Source organism: Aotus nancymaae, unplaced genomic scaffold (genome assembly GCF_030222135.1).
Source record: "Aotus nancymaae isolate 86718 unplaced genomic scaffold, 86718_ANA_hifiasm-v0.15.2.pri h1tg000173l, whole genome shotgun sequence".
Lineage (NCBI taxonomy): Eukaryota > Metazoa > Chordata > Mammalia > Primates > Aotidae > Aotus > Aotus nancymaae.
This window is the reverse complement of record NW_026988588.1, coordinates 1,055,473-1,080,229: the sequence shown is the minus strand read 5'-3', so window position 1 is coordinate 1,080,229 and position 24,757 is coordinate 1,055,473. Positions and strand designations below refer to the sequence as shown.

The following is a 24,757-nucleotide window of genomic DNA, read 5'->3' as shown; positions in this document are numbered from 1 at the left end:
ATTTCCAGTTTCTGCTTTGCTGTGCTTTGTCTGCTTTGCAATTAGAAACAGACCCTTCAGGACTGGCCCCATCCATACATCAGGTGTTCCATTAAGAATGCAGATGCTGGCTGAATTCCTAGCAGGCGTGTCATTGAGTCAAAAGGCTGTTGGTTTCTCTTTCCCTTAGGCCCCAGAATAGATCTGAGTTGCCTGGAAATGGGATGAGGCATTTATGCAGAGATGTCTTGGACTTACTACCTGTGTTGCCAAAATGTGGAAGAAGGTGTGAGGTAGGGGTTTGTGGGTGGGGTGTGACAGAAAGGAAATGTCACCCCCTGACCAGCCAGAGATTAAGTCATCTCCTATGCTCTTGCAGTACCATTAGAGGTAGGTACTGCTATTGTGACCACAGAACCAGCACAGAGACGGTGGTTCTTGAACTGAGCAGCCTCAGAGCCACCTGGAGGCTGCTGCTTAGAATTTGCACCACCGGGCCCCACCCCAGAGTTCATGAACCAGCAGTTCCGGGGTGCAGCCCGGGAATTTACATTTCTATCAAGTTCTCAGGTAATGCTGGGTGGCTGGCCCAGGCACCCCACTTTGAGAACCACTGAGAAGACAGTTGATAAGAGCAGCAAGAGAGGCCCCTCTGACCAGCATCATGACCTAAATGGTACCTGACTATGTTGGCTCCAGAATCTGCCACTTTGCTGCGGAAGTCCTCAACCCTGGCTCACATGAGAGTCACATGGGTGGCACCGAGAAAGCCGATGGCCACACTGACCCCCCAATCACACCAGAACCCTTGGGGGAGCCACGCCTCAGGAGGTCCTCAAGGCCACACCAGGTGGTGGCTGAGGACTTTGCTGCAGGCTTCATGTAACTTTAGAGTTGTATCTCCTCAGGGGACCACGTCACGGCGTAAAACCAAAGCATCCAAACAGGCGATGGTGGTCCCTGTTCCCCGCCTGATGCTGTCCCTGCCTGACACCGGCACACCTGCAGGGACAGCCTGAGGCATCGCCAACCCACTGCAGACCCGTCTTTCCTTCCACTGTGACCAGGAGACCACAGCCTGGGCTGAGTGAGCAGGTTGCCACTCCTGGCTAAAGAACGGCAGCCTTTTTCCAAGATCTTCCCCCACTTATCTGTGGTATTTCAGTGATTGACACACAGACAAAAATACATTTATTTAGGGATTATCTGTATTGAAAACTAGACATGGGATTTTTTTTCTCTGTCAACGGTGCGGTAATATCAGCTGTTTGAACAAAAGTAGAGGTATTTTTCCATTCAATCCTGAATGCTGAAAAGTCTCCAGCTCATATTCAGAAAGACATTTGGTTTTATTGATCGCATTAGCTGAATAAGTTTAAACTCTGATAACCAGGCAAGGAGAAGGTTGATTTCCTCTTTATTGTAAAGGTTACCAGGTGGGAACCTGATACTGACGTTATTTGTCTTCCCAGGGTCCTGCGGCATCACAGACACTCATGTACGTTCCAGAGGTCTTGTTCAAAGCCGGTGCTCCAATGACCTCTAACACCACGGCATCTCTTCCAGGAATCCTGATTTTACTTTTTAACTCATGGCTTATTTCAAGAAGGTGCTTTGTTACTGATGGTGGAAACATCCCTTTCCCTACTTTAATTTGTAAGACATTTTAAGACTGCACTAAGTCTGAGAATTAACAGGCCCACTAGGACCACGTAACTGGAGCCCTGGGCCCCACATGGGGTCCTTTCTAGGGCCTTGTTTTCCGGCATCTCACACCCCAAGGAGGGCCATGCTGCTGAATTTCCCCCCAGCTTTTGGTCTGTCCTCTGGTCTCAGATTCAAGGGAACAAGCCAAATCCCTCAACCACTCCTCAAAAACATTGGCATTGGCTGGACACGGTGACTCACGCCTGTGATCCCAGCACTGTGGGAGGCCAAAGTGGGTGGATCGATTGAGCCCAGGAGTTTGAGACCAGCCTGGACAACATAGCAAGACTCTGCCTCTATGAAAAATACAAAATAGTTAGGCTGCAGTGAGCTATGACAGCACCACTTGCTCAAAAACATTGGCATTGGCTGGACATGGTGACTCACGCCTGTGATCCCAGCACTGTGGGAGGCCAAGGTGGGTGGATCGATTGAGCCCAGGAGTTTGAGACCAGCCTGGACAACATAGCAAGACTCTGCCTCTATAAAAAATACAAAATAGTTAGGCTGCAGTGAGCTATGACGGCATCACTTGCACCAGCATACTCCAGCCTGGATGACGGAGTGAGACCCTGTCTAAAAAACAAACCAAAAAAGACTGGGTGCAGTGGCTCACTCTTGTAATCCCAGCAGTTAAGGAGGCTGAGGCAGGAGGATCACTTGAACCCAGGAGTTCAAGACCAACCTGGGCAATACAGCAAAACCATGTCTCTATTTAAAAAATAAAAAATAAACAACATAAAACACCAAAGGAAAAGCTCAGTTACAAAGTCTCCTTTCCGGGGTTTTGTTGACATGCTCTGACATATCAATGAACATCAAAGAAGAAATTGACTGAAGAGCCACTGTTAGAGATCCAGGCAGACACGCTGTGGAATGAAGGCTTCTCAATGGCAGGTGCTCTGTGGCCTCTGACTCTTCCTGCCCTTCAGAACTCCTGAGCTCCTCCCTCAGGGAGAACCTCACGTATCCAGGGGCCGGCCCTTCCCTTGCTTTCTGGGAGAAACACCGTGACTTGTAGAAATGACCACAATATTTTTTTAAATGAAGTTATGCAAATCTGATAGACTGAAGTAAATGTTTCATAAAACCAATGACTGTTTAAATTGTAGGACTAAATTGTTTGTATATAAATATTACCTTTTATATTCCATTTGAGTTTTATGTAGATTAGCACATTACTTTAATGACCTGCATTTGCAGAGGGAGAGCAGGAGAGCTGCTCCCTGAAATCCCCACCAGCCAGATGGCTGCCTTTTCTTGCATGAGATTAAAAGATGTTTCTCATTCACGGAGATGCTTCTGAGGCAAATTAATATCGCTGGCTAAATTGCCTGTGTTTTTGGAATAAAATTTAAAGAGAACTTTTTAAAGCAATTGGTGTCACAGGTTCTCCGAGAAGATTACTCTCCAGGTAGATTCAGTAATTAATGGAAAGAATTCTGTGTTAATTGACTGCTTCAGGAAGGGAAATATAATGACTCCTTATTAATCATGAAAAAAGGCGCTGCATGTGGGGACTGCAGTAATTGCTCTAACAGTGGAGAAATGTTAATTAATGAAAAGAACAATGATGTAAGAAATTAGCTGCAGAATGCTCGCTCCTGGTGGAGGTGGGATTTTAAGCACATTAGAGTGGAAACCACAGAATGCTGCCTTGAATAACACACGGAACCTCCTGCCACCCAACTCCAACGGGGAAAAATCCCAGTGCTCTTGGTATTTTTGCTTGAAGAAGCGGAAACATTCACCCACAGCTGTATTTATTTCAAACAAAATGGCCCTGTCGTTCATCGCCAATCCGGGCTTCTAAAACCAAATCATCCCCAGACCAAAGCAGGGTCATTTATTCATGTCATTTAATTTCAACACAATAGGTCATTTTGACTGCTAAGGACAAAGGGAGTAGGAAGTATTTTTCCTTAAACGAAAATAAATTCAATTTCTAATATTTCCCAGCTAACATAATGAAAACTTCAGATTCACTTTCAGGACAGAGCATCTTTCTTAAAACATCTAATTCTACGTCCCAGAGAACATAACAGCTTCCACTCTGCCTAACGACTCATTTTCAGAAAAGGGAGTGGTGTTTGTTAGTGCACAGGGGCCCTTTGATCCCATCCCAGGCGACAGTGGGTTGCGTCTGGACACCCTCGGCGAGCCCCCCCAGGTCCACACGATGGGAAGCGTGACAGGTCCTCAAGACCAGGCCTCAGAGGGGCAGAAAGGACCCAGTTCCGTGGGCCCCCCTGACTTCTGGCTCTCCCCACAGCTGGAATGTCCCGGGCTCCAGGGTGGGCCCCACTAACCACTGGCTTTCCCCACAGGTGGAACGTCCTGGGGCTGCAGGGTGCGCTCCTGTCCCACTTCGTGGAGCCTGTGTACCTGCAGAGCATCGTGGTAGGCAGCCTACACCACACGGGCCACCTGGCACGCGTCATGAGCCACCGCATGGAGGACGTCGGCCAGCTGCCCACCGCCTACCGGCACAACCGGCCTCTCCTCAGTGGTAAGAACCCCCGTCCCGGGGGCCCTCGGGCTCCTTCCCACCACCAGGCCAGACGCAGGTGTGCCCGGTGGTGCCATCCCCAGGACAATGCATCTGTGTTGGCTAGCGGCAATTTAAGATTGAATGGGCAAATTCCAACAATTTTAAAAAGGAAAAATGACAAAAGGTTTCAGCTTATCTCTGAATATAGGAATAGCCCAGGCCTTGGTATGAATTCACAATTGTGTCGTGATGCCGTTTTCAGAATGTGTCATGATGCTGTTTTCACAGCAATGTCTGAAGTAGCCCCCAAAACAGAATCGCTAGTGCTAGGCTCATCCGAGAGGCCCCACCTGCCCTCCTGGCCACCCACTAGAGGCAATGCTGAGGAAGAGCCAGGTGGGCAAGGAGGGGCAGGGAGAGGGGGACCCCAGGGCCACGTGGCTGGAGTGGATCTTTGAGACCCAGGGCCCTCCGCACCCTCCAGAGGCTGCAAGGTGACTCCACGAGTGCTGGGCCAGCTCAGCACCAAGGCTCCCCACAGCCCAGATGTCCTCAGAGACCCAACCCTGCCTGAGCCTCCACTTCCCCATGTTACCCGGGGCCTGCCCGGGCTGCCTGGCATGCAGCCAGTTACAAGGATGAAGAGTCCCTTGGCAGCTGTTAGGTGCCCTAGAAAGAGCAGGGAGTGGTCTCGGGAGGGTTTTGTGAGGGATACACTGACCTGTGGCGACTCCCAGCCTTTCACGGTGAGGCACCTTGGCCGGTTCCCGGGAACAATTAGAAGGGGTAGGGTTTCCTCTTCGCTGGCAGCCTCGTGCTGGGGCATGCAGAACACCCAGCCTTGGAGTCAGCCCCTGCTGAGCGGGAGCGCTCTTGGGAGGGCCTGTCTGCAGAACCAGGCAGAGATGTCGGGAAACAGCGAAAACCCTTGCCCCGGCAAGGAGAGTGACGCCACGGACTTTTCAGTGTTAGGGCTTAAACCACACCACCTGGAAGAGAAAGCAGGAAGATAAAAGAGCTGTTTCCTGTTGCAGCTGAGAGTCGTTGGTCCTAGGATTTCTTCCCGGGATTCTAAAATTGATCTGAATTGTAAGATCAGGGGCAAAATAGGGCCTCGGGGGATGGGGGCAGGAGTGAGAGCTGGAAGAAATAATTTGTGCAAAGCACCTGACTATGCTGCTCGGTTCTCACACAAGCCAATGACAAAGTTGTTATCTCTATTGTTTGTGTTTATTTATTCATTTATTTATTTATTGAGACAGGGTGTCTCTCTGTCACCCAGGCTAGAGTGCAGTGGCTCCATCTCAGCTGACTGCAACCTCCTCCTCCCAGGTTCAAGCAATTCTCCTGCCTCAGCCTTCCAAGTAGCTGGGACCACAGGCATGTGCCACCATGCCTGGCTAATTTTTGTATTTTTAGTAAAGACAGGGTTTCACCATGTTCGCCAGGATGTTCTCAATCTCTTGACCTCATAATCCACCTGCCTCAGCCTCCCGAAATGCTGGGATTACAGGTGTGAGCCACCACGCCCAGCCGTGCAGTATGGTTTCTTAGGGCAGGTGTCCGTGTTTCTAATCACACAGAAGCTAACAATGCAAGGCAGGACTAGCCAGAGGAGGCAGCAGCTAAGTGAGGAGCAGCCACTTCTCCCATGCCGTCACCGAGACACCCACTGACCGCCATCTCCCCTGGCGAGGGCCTAAAGGTGTGCTTCCGATCACAGCCCACACAATTCCATGCATTGTTTAGATGGTCAGTCATTGCAGTGGTTCTGGTAAAATACCACTTTGGACCCAGATTCAACCTCTTTCTTGATTTCCTGTTTCCTTTTGCTCTTTCCTCTATGTTTTCTTAAAACGGTGACGACTCCTTACTCACTGCAGTTGAACAGAAAAAACGGCTCTGGAGTGAGCCCCGAAAAGACCTGGAATCACGGGTTTGGAACTCAATGCACATGTTCCCGCATTGGGTGCCCCAAAGGCCTCCGTGCAGTTCTGAGATTTCTGAGTTAAACCAGAGCGGATCCTCACCTGTCCGGCGAGTGGCCCGTGTGCTCGCCCTTTCTCTGTGCGTTTTCCTTAGGGCATCCTCGTCCCGTGTCCAGCACCTACTGAAGTGCGTATTCAAGCTTGCTAAGCACTGTTACTGCATCCTCCCAAGCCACCATCCACGGAGCAGGTTTTGCCCTCCTTGGGCACTGGCGTGTCACTGCCTCGGCAGCCAGTCTCCCAGTGCAGATTTTCAACCACGTGCCCATCTGGGAACATGTCAACATAAATAAAAACAGGAATTTCCCATCATAAGTGTGAACACAGTGAATTTTAGAAAACACAATTAGAGAAATTCAAATCCCCCTGACATCGTTTTGCAGCACAAATAACGGCCAAGGCTGCGAGACACCTGTCTGCTCCCCATCCCGGGTGGCACCTGTCCACTCCCAGCCAGCGCAGTCTGACTAAATATTTCAGCCTCCATTTACATGCTTATTGGGAACCCGGTTTTTATTATTTTAGAGATGCAAATGAGCCTAAGTCTTGGTATCTTGCCTGCATGCAACCCCTAAGCAGCCCCTGCATTGTTCTTGATGGACATTTAAAAACCAATCATGCAAATTTTGAAAAGAAATCATCAGAATGTCTTGCACCAAAAGACAGAGCAAGATCTTGCATAGGGATAATAATAAAAAGTGCCTCAAATAAGCAAATGAAGATTGCTTGAGGCTTCCCTCAAGGTCAGCTTGCAGTATTGCCTTAGAAGATGCAGCTCATGTATTAGCAGAATGAAGCCTTGCAATTTAGATACGGCCAAATCAGCTCTGCGCTAAAAAGAAGCAGCCAAGCTGAAAAAGATACCCTACCTCACACAGTCATCGGATGCATAGGAATGTATCCTTCTAGAAGGATATACTTGAAAAATTCTGCACTGGCCAGTCTGAACCTATGGCTACACTTCAGGAACAGAAGCTCATTTCAAGGCTGTCTTGAACTCTGAATCCTTCAGCAAAAATTGCGTTATTTCCTGAGCACAGATAACCTAAAGGAGTTTGCCCTTGGTCTTTCTCAGTGAATTCAGTAAGATGAAAAAAATGATGGGCATAGTAATTAATAAAAATCCATGTCCTGAATAATCATCCTTTTAGAAAAAAGTGAGATGAAATAGCCATTTTGACAGCCTTGTTCTACTAAGCTGAGGATATATGCTTCTTCGAGCTTTCAACATCAATGCTAAATTTTTATTTCTCTTCATCAAGGAAAAAAAAACAACAAAGGGGAAAAAATCTGGGTTGGATAAATTCATTGTTTGTGTTAACAGCATATTTAAGAGATATGCTTTTCAGTGATGAATTTCTTAGTTCACACTGAGGATAAAAGTGATGATTTTTACAGCCCACCTCAAGGTCTTGGCAATGAACATGAAATCTGAGAGATGAACCCAGAGAATTGATTGTTGGAACCATGAGTTGTTTAAGACTCTTGGTTCATGTTCATGTATGAAGTAGCACCGTGGTGCTGGTGATGAAATAGAGATGAGCACGGGCTGGCTTCCCGAGGCACACACTTCCCCGAGGCAGTGAAAATGGGCAGCTTCTGCGTCAGAAGCCCTTCGGTGCCTGGGTTTCACAGCAACCCCATTTGTCAGAAAGAAGTTTGATACTTACTGAAATGTGCACCAAGACTAGCTTATACATCTTGCCCAATGCTACCTATTTTTGGCTTTCAAAGTATCTGTGGCCATTTATGTCCATATTTTTTTATGTGTCCAGATTTTCAAAATATTGTCACACTAAGTTGAAGAAACTTCTATGGAGCATCAGGCTTCTTTAATTCAGGAGAAATTTCTGAAATTAATGACCATTAAGATCAAGACAAAAAGCATCCAAATGCAGATTTGAAAAGCACATCATACATTGATTGTTTTTTATAATTTCCATCTCGGTGGTTAAATTGCTGAAAAACAGACAAAAAAAAAAGTCTTAAAAGCAGTCAGGAAATGAAAGACAAATTCACTTCAAAAGAGCTAAATCAGACTGATAATTGATTCTCAGAAGACAAAAAAAAAGCACAATGAAATGACATCTTTAAAATGCCAATAGAAAAACAATCTCAACTTACAATCTGATATCAAGAAAAAGTATCGTTCAAAAACAAAGGTGAGATAGCATTTGTAGACAAACACGGAGATAATCTAACTCTGATGGACTCACTCAACACTCACTGTGTTATTTGGGCTTAAGAAAAACAATCTCGCCGGGCATGGTGGCTCACGCCTGTAAACTCAGCACTTTGGGAGGCCGAGGCAGGTGGATCACAAGGTCAAGAGATCGAGACCATCCTGGTCAACATGGTGAAACCCCGTCTCTACTAAAAATACAAAAAATTAGCTGGGCATAGTGATGCGTGCAATCCCAGCTACTCAGGAGGCTGAGGCAGGAGAACTGCCTGAACCCAGGAGGCGGAGGTTGCGGTGAGCCGAGATCACGCTATTGCACTCCAGCCTGGGTAATAAGAGCGAAACTCCGTCTCAAAAAAAAAAAAAGAAAGAAAGAGAAACAATCTCAAATGGGTCACGTGGACTGAAGAGCAATGAAAACCAGCCACATTCTTATCCAGTTTGAAACCTGTCATGTTACTACATTTTGAATACTAAGGCAGAAAAATAACATAATTTGGAACAACAAAAGGCCATATTCCCCCAAAGTCCCTTTGTTCCGTATCTTTTGAAATAATGGCAATCCTTACAGAATCCAAAAATCATGTCATCATCCAGCTAAAAAAATGAAAACTGCAGATTCTTTCCTCTGCCATGGAAATGTCACCTCTTCTGAAGCATCCTGCAAGCCTCTGTGCTTTAAACTCGGGGGACCTAAGTAGTGGTTCATCCTCATGACTCCTTGGCTGCCTCTAGGAACAAAGTCCCTGGAGATGTGTGGAGGTACAAAGCCTCCCGAGAGGACGGCGTCCAGGCCTCAGCATCCCGGATATCACTGCCGCCCCACAGAACTCACACCCAGGACATTCACAGACGGTGTGGCCAGCGTAGCGCGTCCCACACCCTGCAGATGCCTGCCTTCCCCACCTCAGCACCTCCGCCTCAAACCAGTCACAGGAGCTAAGGAAGGCGAGGGAAAAGCCACCATGGCCTGTGTTTTCAATATTCATATTCCCTTCTGGCTTGCAGGAACCCACAGTTTTTAGGACACTCTCACAGCAGAAAGAACCAGCTGTCCACCCTCAGTTACCACACCATCTCCACGCTCCGTAGTACATTTTACATTTCTTATGGAATGTGCTGTATCAAAGCAAGACAGCAGCTATAAAATTACCGGCAATTATAAAGATGTTCATTAATATTAATGATAATGAATAAAATGGCATTAATACAGCCTGAGAAGTTAGTTACCCCAAATCCATAAGTCCACATTAAATTTACCAGCTCTACTTCCATTAAAGGTGTGTGGGTACATGAGAGAGAGAGACCCCACAGTGTGTCTGGCCACATAGAAAATTCAGGAGGTCACTTTGACTCTGTCAGCTTTATGATCTGTGCATGGCCAGATGCGTGCTGTTTCATTCTCTCTGCAAAATTAAATGCAGGGCTACCCTGTGACACAGACTTGCCTCACTTCTTGTGAAAATTATATTCCTCAAATGTTCTGTGTAAATTTCACTTTGGGAAAGTGAGTTACATTGTAAATGTAGTAGGCTCACTATGTAAAGAAATGCTGTAATGTCTCATTTACAGAATGCCTTTTTTAGAAGGTAAGTAAGGATTGTCTTCAAGTCAGGCATCTTTTCACACTGTGAGCCACAGTAAAACTCATTATCATAGATGAATTGTGGAGTCACCCCACAGTGGTGGTCGTGGTGATCACGGTGGCAGTTGAACCGCTGGTGGTCGCTGCGGTGGCAGTAGTAGGTTAATTAGCTTGTCAGAGGCCACACTGCTGGTACATCACAAAAGTGAGTCCAGCCTCGCTCTGCTGCCAGAGCCCACCGTTAACAGGATTGTGTGCATTTCGGCGAAAGTCGCACAGTCTCATCAAGCTGATCTCTGTATACCAGACAACCTGGCAGAATATTTGTGTCAAAAGGTCTGGGAGACCAGCTTCTTCCCATACAGGTAAGCTCTGAAATAAGACAGCTCCCTAAACACTTTATCAAAGATGAATGGCCCATATGCTGCGTGGTATGTTCGCAAATTAATAAATGCCAACACATCCCTGAGTTACGTGCCAGGTTCAACGAGCGCCTGTGAGGGTGGTTCCATTAGAGACAGCTCAGGGAGAAGCTGCTCAGGGAGCGAGGCCACTATTGCCAAGGCCGCTCAGGAGCAATTGCTAAAGAAAATGTGGAGCCAGCCCTGTTCACCACCAGGCTACACCGTGTTTCAGGGACACCTTTTTTCCTCACCGTTCCTTGGGCTTCCTACACAAATTTTCAAATCCGAGGTCCTACCCGAGGCCACCCTCACTCAGCTGGCGCAGGTGCCGGGCACTCCATGCATCCCAAGGTCACTCTGCACGCCCAGCCAGGGGCACGAAACTGCTCTCTGGGCAGCCCCAGGACCCCTGCCCTCCTGTACCGTGAGCCCCGCCGGGCCCCATCACACACCGAAGACGCATAGGGAAAGAAGCAGATGCGGCGAGAAGCAGCCCACAAGCTGTGGTCACCTGCAAGCCCCTGCTCCGCGGAGTGGGGGACCCAGTGCGCAGGGCTGCCCCTCCTGTGAGCAGGAAGAGCGCTCACTCCCTTCTTAGACCAGTCCCAAAATTCGGAGTTATCGCTCCTCGTGGGCTGGATAACAGCCCCCAACGATGCCAAATCCTAATCCCTGACCCTGTAAATTACCTTACCTGGAAAAAGGGGTCTTTGGAGATGTGAGCAAATTGAGGGTCATGAGGTGGAAGTTGATCTGAATTATCTCAGTGGTCCTGCCTACAACCACCTGTGTCCTTAGAAGAGGAGGTGGGGGAGATTTGGCACATGCAGAGAAGCCAGTGAAGGCGCAGCCAGAGACTGGAGCGAAGTGGCCACAAGCCAGGGAGCCTGGGAGCTGCCAGAGGCTGGGAGAGGTGAGAGGGTCTCCCCGGAGCCTCTGGAGGGGTCACGGCCCTGCCTGCACCATCAGACTTCGGCCTCCAGAGCTATGAGACAACAGACTTCTGCTGCTTTAAGCCACCACATGTGTCACGATGTGTTACAGCAATCACCTCAAACAAACACAGCCTACAAAATTACGACTTCTGTGCACATGGAAACCGCATCAGAATATACGGTACGGTTCCTGCATTGCGAATCCCTGAAGACAGAAGCTGCCCAGTGTTCCATGGGGTTTGTTTTATTTGGATTTGTTGTAGCTTCTGGATGCCAGAGGTTCGCAGGAATTATGGTCTCACGGGGCGGCCTGCAGAGCGGGAAGCACAGGACCCCCTGTGCAGGTGCGGGTACGTGTTTGTCCACAGCACGGAGGTTCCTTCACGTGATTTCTCGGAAGGACGCTTTTCTCGTCAGAGCAGACTGCACAGGCTTCGTCCTAGGATCCCCACAGGTCTGTTGGTACCTTTCACTGCTGGAGATTCCCTGAGTCAGCTCCTGGAGGCATTGAGTGCTGTGAACTGGGAAAAGGAGGTGATGCCATCTGTCCTGAGTGGACTGGGTCACTAATGTGCTGCCGTGCTATCTTCAGGGACAGGGTGGCACAGGCCTGGGTGGGTGCACCTGAGGCTGCAGACACCCTCTGTCTTTGGGACTCGAGTTCCATCTTAAATCAGCCGATGCCCACTTTAGGAGGAATGAGCCGGGAGTTCACACATTTTCAGATTTCCAGCCATTGGAGTTAAAATTAAAGTCAGCCACGCTTTCGTTTCTGGACCTGAGCACTCGCGTCTTCACCTTGTCCGGCTCCATCTACAACTACCATTAGCTGTGCAATCCAGCTCTGAGTTAAGAGTTTAGCCCTAACACCCTTTAACCCACTTCTCTGTGGTGGTGAGCCAGCAGCTGGACCAGCTCCCGGAAGACTCGCTGCACGTCTTCGTGAAGCACCTGGGAAATTGGGGGAAAATTATAAAATCAGTGCACCGTGAGTGAGATCATTCATATACAAGCAGAAGGTTCCTGAGAAATCAGGTGGCTCCCCAGGCAAAAATAAATAAAACAAAGAAAGATCCTGGAGTAACCTGATATCCTGATGCTCACGTGTCCTCAGAAGACATCCCAGGATGGGGAGTTACCTATGTGCATGTGATTAGGGCCATGGGGAAATGGAAAGAGAGTGAAAGGACACCAGAGGCCACAGCCCTTCCATGTCCATGAGGAGGAGAGGCCCTTCCTGGAGCCTGGACACCTGCCGCAGGAGGGCAGGGCCCATGATGGGAAGAGTCCTGGTTCCCTCTGGCCACACAGGACACCTCTGACCACACTTCCTCTAACCATGAGAGATTTGTCCGCAGGAAGATTCATTAATGGCAAAACCTAATAGTTTAGGCAGATGTGCGCATTCTGTGTCTCTTTGCTCATTAGACTTGAGGGATCTGGGCCGTGGTTCCCACTCCTTGGGTTCACGTGATCGGCTGCAGTTAGTTACAGCGATGTCAGAAACGGTACTGACAGTGCGAATATTCAGGAAACATCCCAACGCTATCTCTATATGGAAGGTCTATTTAAAAAAAAAAGACAAGAAGGCAGAAGAAAAAGAAAAGGACTGCTATTCTTCCAGTTGCCTTGGGAAGTTTTTCCTCTTGCAAGTGAACAGAGGGTTGAGACCCTTCCTAGAAGCTCCTTCCCCTGCAGAGGGCAAACAAAGGGAACAGAACGTGTTGCCGTGAAAGGAATTCTGACCTCTGCTTGTTGGTTGGTCCCTCTGTTCCCTGGACACAATTAGGTGATTGTAACTAAGTTGGAAGCACTCGCTGTGATCTAACTAGAAACAGTTTTGATCTGTGTGACTTGGAGGGCGCTAACAAACTGCAGCTGACCTTCAGATTAAAACAGAAGTACTCAGCCTGGGTGCTCCCAGCATGCTCTCATCTGTCTGCTCTAATCTTCACATCACCTCCTGGAGCAGAGAAGTCACCTGTCATGAGCGGGTAAGCGGAAGATGACCTTGGGCCATAGAACTCAAGCCACCTGGTTCCCAGTCAAGGGCAGAGGCCCCAGGGGTACATTCTCCACTGCCCGGGTCAGGGACAGGCTCGGATACTGAAGATTGCTCCTGGGTTTACACCACTTTCTACCTTAAGTAGTAATTTATGGGGCTGTTGTAGTTAGAATGGAATGATTTGCAGTGTGATTCGGGTTGTCACAGGTGAGCTGAGATGTTGTTTACAACATACGCTGTCTTCCCTGTGCACATATGGACAAACAGGACCACACCCTGGTGAGGAGAAGCCTCCTGCAAGGTGGGACCCCGCGGCCCACCCGCCAGCACCTCCTCCGCTGCCCCGCCACGCTCCTTCCTCCTGTCTCCTGCATGTGGAGCAGCGCGTCCTGGGTTCACACTGCCCCGCCATGCTCCTTCCCCAAATGCTGCCCTGCCATCACCTCCCCTGCAGCCCAGCCATGCTCCTTCCTCCTGTCTCCTGCATGTGGAGCAGCACGTGCTGGGTTCACACTGCCCTGCCACACTCTTTCCCCCGCACGCTGCCCTGCCATCGCCTCCCCTGCAGCTCTGCCACGCTCCTTCCTCCCGCCCCGCCTCATCCCACCAGCTCCTCCCCCGCTGCCCCACCACGCCCCTTCCCCCACCCCCCATGCTGCCCTGCCATTGCCTCCCCCGCTGCCCCGCCACACTTCCTCCTCCCATCTCCTGCTTGTGGAGCAGCACGTGCTGGGTTCATACCCGAGTCCTCACAGCCGCCTTCCTGGTGGTGTTTGGGCCTCATCATAGCTGGCAGCCAGGACCGTTGGGAGGAAGCCCCACCAGACTGCAGACAGCCAAGGGTTGGCAGCAACTTGGCCATGCTGTCCTCCACAAAGAGAAGTGAGGGGCCTGGGCCGGAGCCAGGACATCCTGACAAGGGACCAGGAGGTTCTGGGTAGACCTCAGGCCCCCAAGGCTTTCCTCTGAGTTCAGAGTTTGCAGCTCAGTGCCTCCGTGGTCAGTCCTGTCATGGAGACCAGAGGGATGGGAGGAGGAGGAGGAGAGGCGGCCACCTCACCCGGTACGCACGGATCAGAGCAGTGACTGCCTCTCCCTGTGCCTGGTCATCCCTGGCCTTGGCGGCTGGCTCCTCCTGCCCAGGCGGCCCCCACCCTATAGGACGGCCACAGCAGCCAACAGGCCAGATTGTCCCTCCTACTCTCTGGGTGGCAGCTGCCGCCAAGAATCACTTGAAGGAAAAAGGAAGAGCTGACATGAATGGGATTTGCTTGGGCATCCCATATTGCCCGTCGTGGCCAGCAGAAGGTCACCAGGGCAGCAGATGGGCCATGTGCTTGGTCTGTCCACAGAGCCAGGCTGGTAGGTGAAGCTGGGGGCAGCAGAGAATCTGGGTTCTGTGGCTGTGCAGCTCCGTGGCGAGTGGGTCTCCCCTGAATTTCAATGACTCCTGCTTCCAGGAAGGCATCATGAGCTGTGCTGCCATGTGACATGGGGACGGCTCCCTCCCGGAGTCTGCTACAACCGGAGCGCCCTCTCACTGTGCCCAGCCCACCAGGCCTTTGCTCTCAGACCAATCCTGATATCCAGGCATCTCCATCAATAGCCGGAGGCTTCCCAGGGACCTGAGCAGGACTCAGTGGCCCGGACACAGTGCCCTGGTCAGGACGCCAGGTTCTTCTCTGCAGGTGCTGGCCATCTTGGGTGATGCATGACGCACCCCTGAGAGCTCAGGGGCCCTGCACCCCTCCGAGCATCACAGGACAGCTGGCTGGGAAGGCGGGCAGGGCTGGAGAGGTGGAGCTGACCTGTGAGAAGGTGTGAACCAGCGGGAGAGGATGGCCTGCCTGCTGGGTGTGGGGAATGAATGGGGTAGGATGCCCAGCAGGTGCTGCAGGAGGTGGGAGGTTCCAGAGGCACCAACAGGTCACGGGCTTCTGGGTTATAGACCAAGTGTCTCAACGCCACGGTTATGAGCGAGAGCCTGGACTACCTGACTACTCACTTCTGTGTGGACCACGTGTCCTCCTATGAGACTGATCAGAGACGGCCACACAGCACATGCCTCCCTCCCTACCCGTGGATGTCTGAGGGCCACATCCTCGAGGGCCATGAGGAAGCCCTGGGCATGGGCAGCCTTGGGCTATGTCGCTGGGTGCTGCCTCTGGCTCCCACAGCCTTTCCTCCTCCAATGCCCTTCCTACTCTGAAGGTCACGCTGCCAAATGCAGCCTTCAGAAGGGACCGAAACAGACAGTGACCTGAGTGGGCCCAGCTGCACCCACATCTCATGTGTTGGAACCCTCAGGCTGTCACAAGGTAGGGTCTTGGCAGGTGCCCCCTGGGTTTCCAGACATCTCCCCACAGCATCTCCAGAAGTCCTGATCAGCACAGGAGCACCTCAAGGAGTGAGGGCTGGGGCCACAGTGGGAACCAGAAAGTGCACCCGTCCGGCTGCAAAGCAGATGCCACCCCAGCGTGGGGACCTCGTCATCCACCCCCTGCAGTGTGAGCCAGGCTGAGAGGACTGTGTGGTCCGCATTAAAATCCCAGCATACAAGCGGCAATGCACTTGAGAGGCGGACGGTCCTGCAGAGGCCAAGCTCACCGGACAGGACCAGCGTCGTGATGTGCATCCCTGGAGCTCACGAGGCCCCTGAGCTGAGCTGGACCCACACGTGGTTTAATGCTCCCCTGCCACCTCGGAATTCCTCGTAACTTTCCAACAAGGGGCCCTGTATTTGCACTTTGCACTGAGTCTCAAAAACTCCGTGGCCAGTGCTGCTTCGGGATCACACTGTGGATCAGTTGATCCTGCTTCGGGATCACACTGTGGATCAGTTGATCCTGCTTCGGGATCACACTGTGGATCAGTTGATCCTGCTTCGGGATCACACTGTGGATCAGTTGATCCTGCTTCGGGATCACACTGTGGATCAGTTGATCCTGCTTCGGGATCACACTGTGGATCAGTTGATCCTGCACTCATTTCTGTCTTGTTTTGATTGTTTTGTTTTGCTTTTCTCATCAACTAAACTGTAAACCCGAGGGAGCCAGGGAGTTGTGCGTTGCTTCCTGGCCTCAGTGTTTTGCCTCCAACAGAGCTGGGCCTGCAGAGGTGGCCAGTAAACACACACTCTCAGATCACTCCCACGTGGCTCTGTTCAGTAATTCACTCAACAAATATTTCTAGAAAGGGCAGGAATCCAGACAGAGCTTTATGATCACCAGACTATTAAAATCTTTTCAATTAGACGGCTGAAGCAGGCACAGCAACACTGCGGGCGGCCACCAGGTCCTGCCCAATTTGCAACCTCCACCCTGCGGGTGACAAGTGACCACGGCAGGAACTGACCAGCCCTGAGGATGAAAAGGGAGGACCATGTACATGTGAATACCTCCTCCCTCTCAAACACGGGCTCCATTTCCCTGAGGCTGCCCTCAGGGAGCCCCGTGGGGCCAGGAATATTAACCCCTGCCTTTCCCCTGACAGGTGTGAGTGATGCCGAGGCACGCCAGCCAGGGAAGTCGCCCCCCTTCAGTGTGAACTGGGTGATGGGCAGCACAGACCTGGAGATTATCAACGCCACCACTGGGCGGAGGAGCTGTGGGGGCCCGTCCCGGCTCTGCAAGCACGTATTCTCTGTGCGGTGGGCGAGGCTGTACAGCAGGGTAGGTCGCACCATCCTTGGAGGGAAACTGGGCCCAGCCAGACCCTGGCTCAAGCCCTGAGCAAGCTCTCGGGAGAGGCCACCACTTGGTCTGCAGGGAGAGAGACGCAGGACACAAATCCCAGCGCCTGTGACGTGTCCTCTTCCCCGCTGCCCAGGCCAGCAGCATTTCCCCTGTAGACCTGAGACCCTGCTACCCCAGGCATCATTCCCCAGACCAGCCCAGAGCTGCCCAGGCCAGCAGCGTTTCCCCCATAGGCTTGAGACCCTGCTACCCCAGGCATCATTCCCCAGACCAGCCCAGAGCTGCCCAGGCCAGCGTTTCCCCTATAGGCGTGAGACCTGCTACCCCAGGCATCATTCCCCAGACCAGTCCAGAGCTGCCCAGGCCAGCAGCGTTTCCCCTATAGGCTTGAGACCTGCTACCCCAGGCATCATTCCCCAGACCAGCCCAGAACTGCCCAGGCCAGCAGCGTTTCCCCTATAGGCGTGAGACCTGCTACCCCAGGCATCATTCCCCAGACCAGCCCAGAGCTGCCCAGGCCAGCAGCGTTTCCCCTATAGGCTTGAGACCTGCTACCCCAGGCATCATTCCCCAGACCAGCCCAGAGCTGCCCAGGCCAGCAGCGTTTCCCCTATAGGTTTGAGACCTGCTACCCCAGGCATCATTCCCCAGACCAGCCCAGAGCTGCCCAGGCCAGCAGCGTTTCCCCTATAGGCTTGAGACCCTGCTACCCCAGGCACCACCCGGAGACCAGCCTGGAACCACCCAGGCCAGCAGCGTTTCTCCCGTAGACCTGAGACCCTGCTGCCCCAGGCACCGTCCCCAAACCAGCCTGGAGTTGTGGAAGCTCCGCCTGCTTCACTCAGGATGTCACAGGAGCAGCTCCTGGGGACTCTTGAAGTCAATTCTATTCCCAGTTTAGATATCAGGGAACCAACACTCAGAAAAATTAGGTAATTTCCCCAAAATTTCACAAGTAATAAATTTGAGGATTAGAATTTCTCCCCAACCCCAAAGCCCATGCATTTCCATGACATCAAGGATCAGGAGCAAACTTTCTCCTTCACAAGTAGGGATAACAGCGACATTTCTGGATCTCAAATCAAAATACATATTTCTATGTGTTTCCAAAGCATAGAGACTGTAGCCAAAAAGAACAAATAACAGAAAAGCAGCCAACAAATAAAAAATGTCTTGCTCATTTTCCTATACTTTTAATCCAAGCAATGACTCCAAGCAGGAATAATCGTGTTGTTGACTTGTCAACTGGTAGAGCAGGATAGACATACTGACACCTAAAATAAACATTTTGCCAACTTAAGGGACATTAAAAATTGCACATATTAGCTCTGAGCTCGGCTGAGACTTCAATCTTCCTCAGCTCTCAGCCTCTGTCCCATCCGTGCAAGGGCACTTCCCAAGTCCCCCTCTCCTGGAGACTTGGAAGGTCAGGGAGGCATCAGTGCTGTCCTGATGAGCAACGGCCCTCTCCTCTTGCACATGCTGGAGGTGACACCCCCCGCTCCCGGCAAGTGCCTCCCAGGAAGACCCGAGGTGGGATTCTGAGCTCCTCCTGCCCCATCCTCCTCTCTCCTGGCCTCCCACCCACGGTGGGGGGGATCCAAACTGCCTTTGTTCCCTGTCTTGTGTTGCTGCAAAGCTTTGCCTGGCACCCCTCAGACACCTAAACAGGAAGTGCCCCAGCCACATGGCCCTCCTGCTCGCTGCCAGCAGGACTCTGGCCCACCTGCTCCCCGCCCGCTGTGACGCAGCTCCCACGTCCCCATCTGCCCCTGCCCCACTTGCGGTCCCTGTACAGTGTTTATACTTTTAATAGCAGTCAAGCTTATCTGCTCACTGGTCACTTACACCTTAGATGAAGAGGGTTTCCCTGGTGACTGGGTTTCTGTGGGATGGCCGGAGTGCCTGGTATCAGTTGCCCTCTGTCATGTTGGGAGAAAGAAAAGCAAAAGGCCGAGGACATGCGCTGATGTCTGGCTCGTAAAACCTACCTGGCGGAAGCCCCTTCTCTGCTGGTGTCTGACTGGCTGTTCTTCTTGCCTGCAGCTGAGCACACGGACACCCAGCCCCGGAGACACGCCGTCCATGTACTGTGAGGCCAAGCTGGGGGCGCACACCTACCAGGCGGTGAAACAGCAGCTGTTCCGGGCCTTTCAGAAGGCCGGCCTGGGCACCTGGGTGCAGAAGCCTCCGGAGCAGCAGCAGTTTCTACTGACTCTCTAGGCTGTGGGCTCCTGGTCGCTGGAACTGAGCCAGATGCTGGAGGGACGGGCCGTGTCTGTGGGGCGACGTGGCAGGTCGGCCGGTTCCCTGCATTCGTTTTTCTTTGGTGTTCCAGAAACACGCGAAGTGTGCATTATGTGGAGGAGCAATGAGACTGGAATTCAGAACATGCCTCTTCCCAGATAGCTGGCCCCAGACCCTGTCCCCACACCCAGGGACACATGCGCTGTGGAGTTGGTGCCGGCTCTCCTGCGGCATCCGAGGGAGGGGCTCCATTCAGGCAAAGGGGGCTCAGCTGCAGCCTTCGAAGGAGGCGCCAGCGTGTGTCAGGCGGGAGTGAGCCTCAGCCTGTCCCTGCACCCCACCCCTGTGTGTGCCTCTTGGCCACATTCAGGTCTCACTAGCACAGGTTTATGGGGCACATGAAGATAAGCCACAAACAGAGAGAAAAGCCATGCCCACCCAGCCCAGAGAAACCAATAAGAATCCTTGATTATTTTCATTATTCATTTCATTTTTTTTACTCCACGTCCATTCAAAAAAGATTTAAGATGCACACCATTAAAGAACACCTAGAATAGAACCCGAGAAATGAAAGCCGTTCCCGCAAAGAGAAGGAACAGTTCCCAAAGCGCTCACAAGCCAGAGTGAAGACCTGTGATGTGGGGAGCCCTCTAAGCACCTGCCCACTGCGCCTTGCAGAGCCGCCCATGCCTGTTCAGCCCATCACAGCGTTTGGTTTATTTTGGCAGATACTGAGCCCCACTGAGGCTCAGCTGTGTGAGGGTTAGCTACCACCCTGTAACCTCCCTACCAGGTAAGAAGGAGACTTGTTAACTACATCTGTACTAGAAAGCAAGCACAAAATAAAATTCAAAACAACCTTTACCTTCAGCTTGAGAGGCCACAGCTCTGCTCTTTCAGATTCTCCAATCAGCACCTTGCAGTACAAGACCCCCAAAAAGTTCAGCTGTCAAAAAATGTAAGAGGCAGGGTTGTGTCATCCTGAGAGCAGCCATCCAACCCCAGAGAACCTTCAGCTCACGGTGGAGACGGACACTGGGGCTTTAACCCACAGCGTCATCACTGAGTTGAGGCGCTGTATTCATACAGGAGTCTGGCTCTTTTCCAAGTATCTTTAGGCAATCTGTGTGCCTCAGTTCCTGTAATCTCACCACCGAGAACTCATTTCTAACATTCATCCTGCTATGTAGCCAGTCTATCACTTCTCCAATTAAAAAAAAAAATCCATCTCTGAAGTTCATTGTGGTGATGCTAGCCGGCAAAGCATGGTAGTGTCCGCCTCGGGTGTGGCCTTCCCGGAAAGAATCCCGGCTGACCTCCCCGAGAGAGTGCAGGAATAACGTCGTGCTGTGCATACCCAAGTACAGGCAGAAATGGAACAAACTGAGTTGTAGCTATTTGTTACAAGATAATAAGAATTAGAGATATTAGTATGGAAATAGAAACTTTTCCTGGGATTTAAAATATGGCCACATTTGTCTCACAAGTTCTTTTAGAAAAGAAAATGGGCACTGGAGTAGACAACTGCTCCAACAGAAAGTTTCAAAAGAGATGAGAACATTTTTGCAAATAAAGAACTCACATTAATCTTTTACAAAAATCGCAAAAATAAATGAAATCTTAATTCAATGCAAAAGCTAAGCTCAAATGGCCAGTTTCGATTAATTTCTGGTAGCTTGACATCACTAGGATGAAGCTTGGAGAACTGAGAGCGTGGAGAGTCGATGGGTGGCTCAGGCGCTCCCCGAACATGTGGGGCACAGCCAGCTCCCGGCTTCACTCTGAGATGTTGGCTAGCGAAGCTTACGATGCTTTCTCCCAGGGGGCTCCAAATCACGCTGGTTCTGCAGTGAGCGACCTGCATTGATTCGCCAGACTTGGAAAACACTCGCCCACCCAGTGGCCGGCAGCGGTGGGTTGGGATTCATATTGTCTCAGGCACTGACCTTCCAGAAACAACTCAGACTTGACTGAAATATCTACATCCGCTTCTGCAGAAAGCCACACATTAATTCCACACTACCCATTAGAACAAGTGTATGGATTTGTTTATTAAACCCACAGGAGACTCCATGGAGGGAGAGATTAAAGCTCTTCAGAGAAGGTTGATAGTGAGAGAAGAGTGAGCCAGAAAAGCCCCTCTGGAGCTTTTCCCCGGAGGGGTCTGTCAGAGGGCATGTGGGCTGCAGAAGGGACCCCACGTAAGGAGAGAGGGGTCCCAGGCCCTGGGCAGTGAAAGAAGGCAGCCGAGGCGGGCAGGGGTGACTCACACGCAGGGAGGCCAGCGGCCGGTGGGAAACAGAGGCGTCAAGCAGGGAGGGTGGAAGACACAGTGCTTCCCTTCCACGAAGCACATTGGGGGCCGAATTAGGACTGCACACCACACCAGATCACGCCACAGGCACGCTGCTCCCAACTGGCAGGGCCTGATCCAGCCAGGAGGGGCCGGGTCCCAGGAGTACCACAGCCCAGGTGTTCCTGGAAGAGCAGGTCACCTCTGCAGAGATAGAGGGCTGCAGGTGAAGCCTGAGGATTTCGCCCTCGGGCCAGTCAGAACAGCCCAGCACCACTTTCGCTTTCAGGCCAGGTCTGCCCTGCGCTTCCACTGCTGACTTAGTCTTGGGAGTGGCCACATCCCCCTCTCCAAGTGAGGGGCAAGACATGAGTAGGGGAAGGGCCACTTTCTGTCACCCTGGAAACACGCTGGGCACAGCACAAAGGAGGATGAAGAAGTCAGGGCCCGCCCCTCAGGGCCCACCTCGAAATCTCTGCCCCAGCTTCCCTGCCTCTTGCTACAGATTTTCTGCGGTCTGTGCTCACGCCTGCTTAGGCCCCTACGAAAGTCTTCATAAAGCCAACACCACCTTTATCTGCCTCCAAAATACACACTGCTTTCTCCCATCGGGAAGATCAGCAATGTGGTTTCCTGCCTGGTTTGTAGTCAGCAAGTCAGCGTCTGGTGGTTTCCAGACTTTTTGCAGGACGGAGTGAAGGGAACAGCCATACGGCCAGGCAGCCTCCGCCATCCACCTCCAGCCCGGGTTCTGCCGCCATGTGTGATGTCAGGGCACAGAGTGAGGGTTTCTGTGGGTTTCGTCTTTGCCGAGGAAAGGATTTGCGGGCCGACAGCTATGGTTTCCCTCCCGTCCCTGCGACTCTCTTTACAACTGTACACAGCTATCACGTCGTGCTGACTTTGTCATGAGTCCTGTTCCTCAGAAATGTCAAGCTGGGTTCCTTTTCAAACAAACAGCTCCATTTTTCCATCTAATTTTGTTTTCACAGGAAGCTTTTCTTAAGCATAAAGTGACATGCTTTGATTGGGTACAGTGTTGACACGTCCGGAGAGCCATAAACCGTAAATACATAGGATAGCAACGCCCAGAATAGTTAGAGTATTTTGATGAAATCCTATTTTTAGATGATAAATTTTAAGAGGTATCTATAGTATCTTTAAAACAAAGACATTTGAGGTGTACATAAAGTAGACATTTTTAACTTAGGGAAATGTCTATGCCCATTTTTTAAGAAGCCATTCTAATAAAATAATCTGACAAATTGGCCCAAAACACAGTAAGTCTCACTTTCTGGTGGAGACGAAAAGGCACTGAGAGCCTTCCTTTTTACGTGCTGCCGTTGGATCGCCGGGCCGCCGCTCGTCACGCCCTTCCCACGGCCCTCAGGGAGCCTACAGAGTCCCTAATCCCCATCAGGGAGCCACCATCCCACACACTCCAAAGCCTGTGCTCACCTGGGGTTTTTGCAGAGCTCATGGTTGGAGGTGGAAATTTAGAAGCTCTGTGTCGCAGGAGAGGCCGTAGCACTCCCAGGCAGCTCTTGGCAGGGACAGACTGCCCCCTGCCCTGCCTCGCTGGTGTTTTAGGGTCTCGGGCAGACTCACCACTGTGTGGAGCTAGGCGGGCGGCCGGAGGACACGGTGTGGGCCTTGCCACCACCCGGCTCCCTCACTGCCACCCGGGTCCCTCGCCACCACAGGTGCAGGGCTGTTTCTGGAAACAGTGGCTGCTGCTGGCACCTGTCAAACTTCTCCCACAAATTCTGAATCTGGTAAAGTGGGAAGAGAGGAGGCAGGAGCAGAGGTGACAGGGGCAGGGACCAGAGATGGGGTGAGGACACAGCAAGCTTCCTGGCTGGCACCACCCTCTTTTCACTCTGCCCTCAGCACCCCTTTTACTTCCCCTCTTGCCGCCTCCTTTCCTCCCCGCCTCTTCCCTTTCTTGCTGTCTTGTGTCCCGCAACTCCCGGCTCCTTTGTCCTGCTGTTGTGGCCCCCCAGGAGGAGGTCATCTCAGGCATCATCCCCCCAGGGATCCAGCGGCAGGTTCATGCCTGGGGGTAGGGAAGCCCCGCTGGGCTCCTGGCACCTTGTGCACAGGGCGTCGCTGCAGTCATTTTGGGACTCTCCTGGATGTGTCCACACAGTCTGATCTCCTACCAGAAGGAACACTGGTGGCCACATCTCTAGAGACCTACTTACTTTTTTGAGACTGGGTTATGAGACTGGCTAACTTTTGTATTTTTGGTGGAGACAGGGTCTTGCCACGTTGCCCAGGCTGGTCTCAAACTCCTGGCCTCAAGTGATCCACCCACCTCAGCTTCCCAGAGAGCTGGGATTATGGGCGTGAGCCACCGTGTTGGCCTCTAGAGATTCACACCAAACAATATCACCCCTGCAGGGAACCAGAGACAAACCCTGGTGAGAGAAACACCTTATTTCCCAGCTCATCATCCTAAAGACGAGACGGGAGGGATGAGTATCACCTAAACCTGAAGATGAGATCACCTGGGGCCCAGTGCCTCTTTCACACAGGTCCTAGATTTCTATCACTCTGCAGTTTATGCATCGTAAAAAAAATCTCTCCCAGCGCACCCCGTTAGTTTTCAGCATTTTGTAAGCAAAATGAACTTAATACATAGTAATTCTAATTGAAGGTATGTACATAAAAAGCATGATTGAATGGCAATACTGTATCAATGGATGTACATTTGTAATATTTGTAAAAAAAAATCCAAAACCTTAAAATATGAATTTGCATATGTTAATTTGCCTCTAAGTTCTGTAAATTGCACTTGAGTGATATCTGATAAGTGAATGTTTCTGTTAAGTGAATAAAAATATTAGAATTGTCCTTTCCTGGGCTGTTGGGTCTTTTTCATCAAGCGAAGTTCTGGGGGTCTCAAGACTATAATAATGTGTCCACCCACTCCAAAGAGGGGACATACTCAGCTCTAGAACCTTTTCCTTTTTATAATAGTTACAGCAATTAGTGGCTTCTGCCTGAGTAGTAGTTACAAGCTCCGACATTACCTTACAGATTTAACCTAAATGAACTCATTATGATAGCACAGGGCTGTAAGTGAAAAGACCTCCCATCGAGCCTTGAACCCGCCTGGCATTAATGCATAAAATGAATTCACTGCATGCATGACTTTGCGCCTCGGTTTTCTCACCGGTGTGTGAACGCAGCCTTAGCCTCCTACTTCCCAGGGCTACTGATGGAGGCTTGAGGAGCTTAAGC

At 51.2% G+C, this 24,757-nt stretch overlaps 1 protein-coding gene across 1 annotated transcript in view; it reads left to right on the top strand.

Moving 5' to 3' along the window:
- ADARB2 (adenosine deaminase RNA specific B2 (inactive)) overlaps positions 1-24,364 on the top strand; it is a 485,894-nt gene extending 461,530 nt beyond the window's left edge. Inside the window, exons 8-10 of the mRNA XM_012466970.2 lie at positions 4,014-4,195; positions 16,769-16,947; positions 19,018-24,364. Coding sequence (XP_012322393.1) covers positions 4,014-4,195; positions 16,769-16,947; positions 19,018-19,194 — 538 coding nt within the window. The 3' untranslated portion in view covers positions 19,195-24,364. The remainder of the gene's footprint in view (positions 1-4,013; positions 4,196-16,768; positions 16,948-19,017) is intronic.
- The last annotated feature ends 393 nt before the right edge of the window (positions 24,365-24,757 follow it).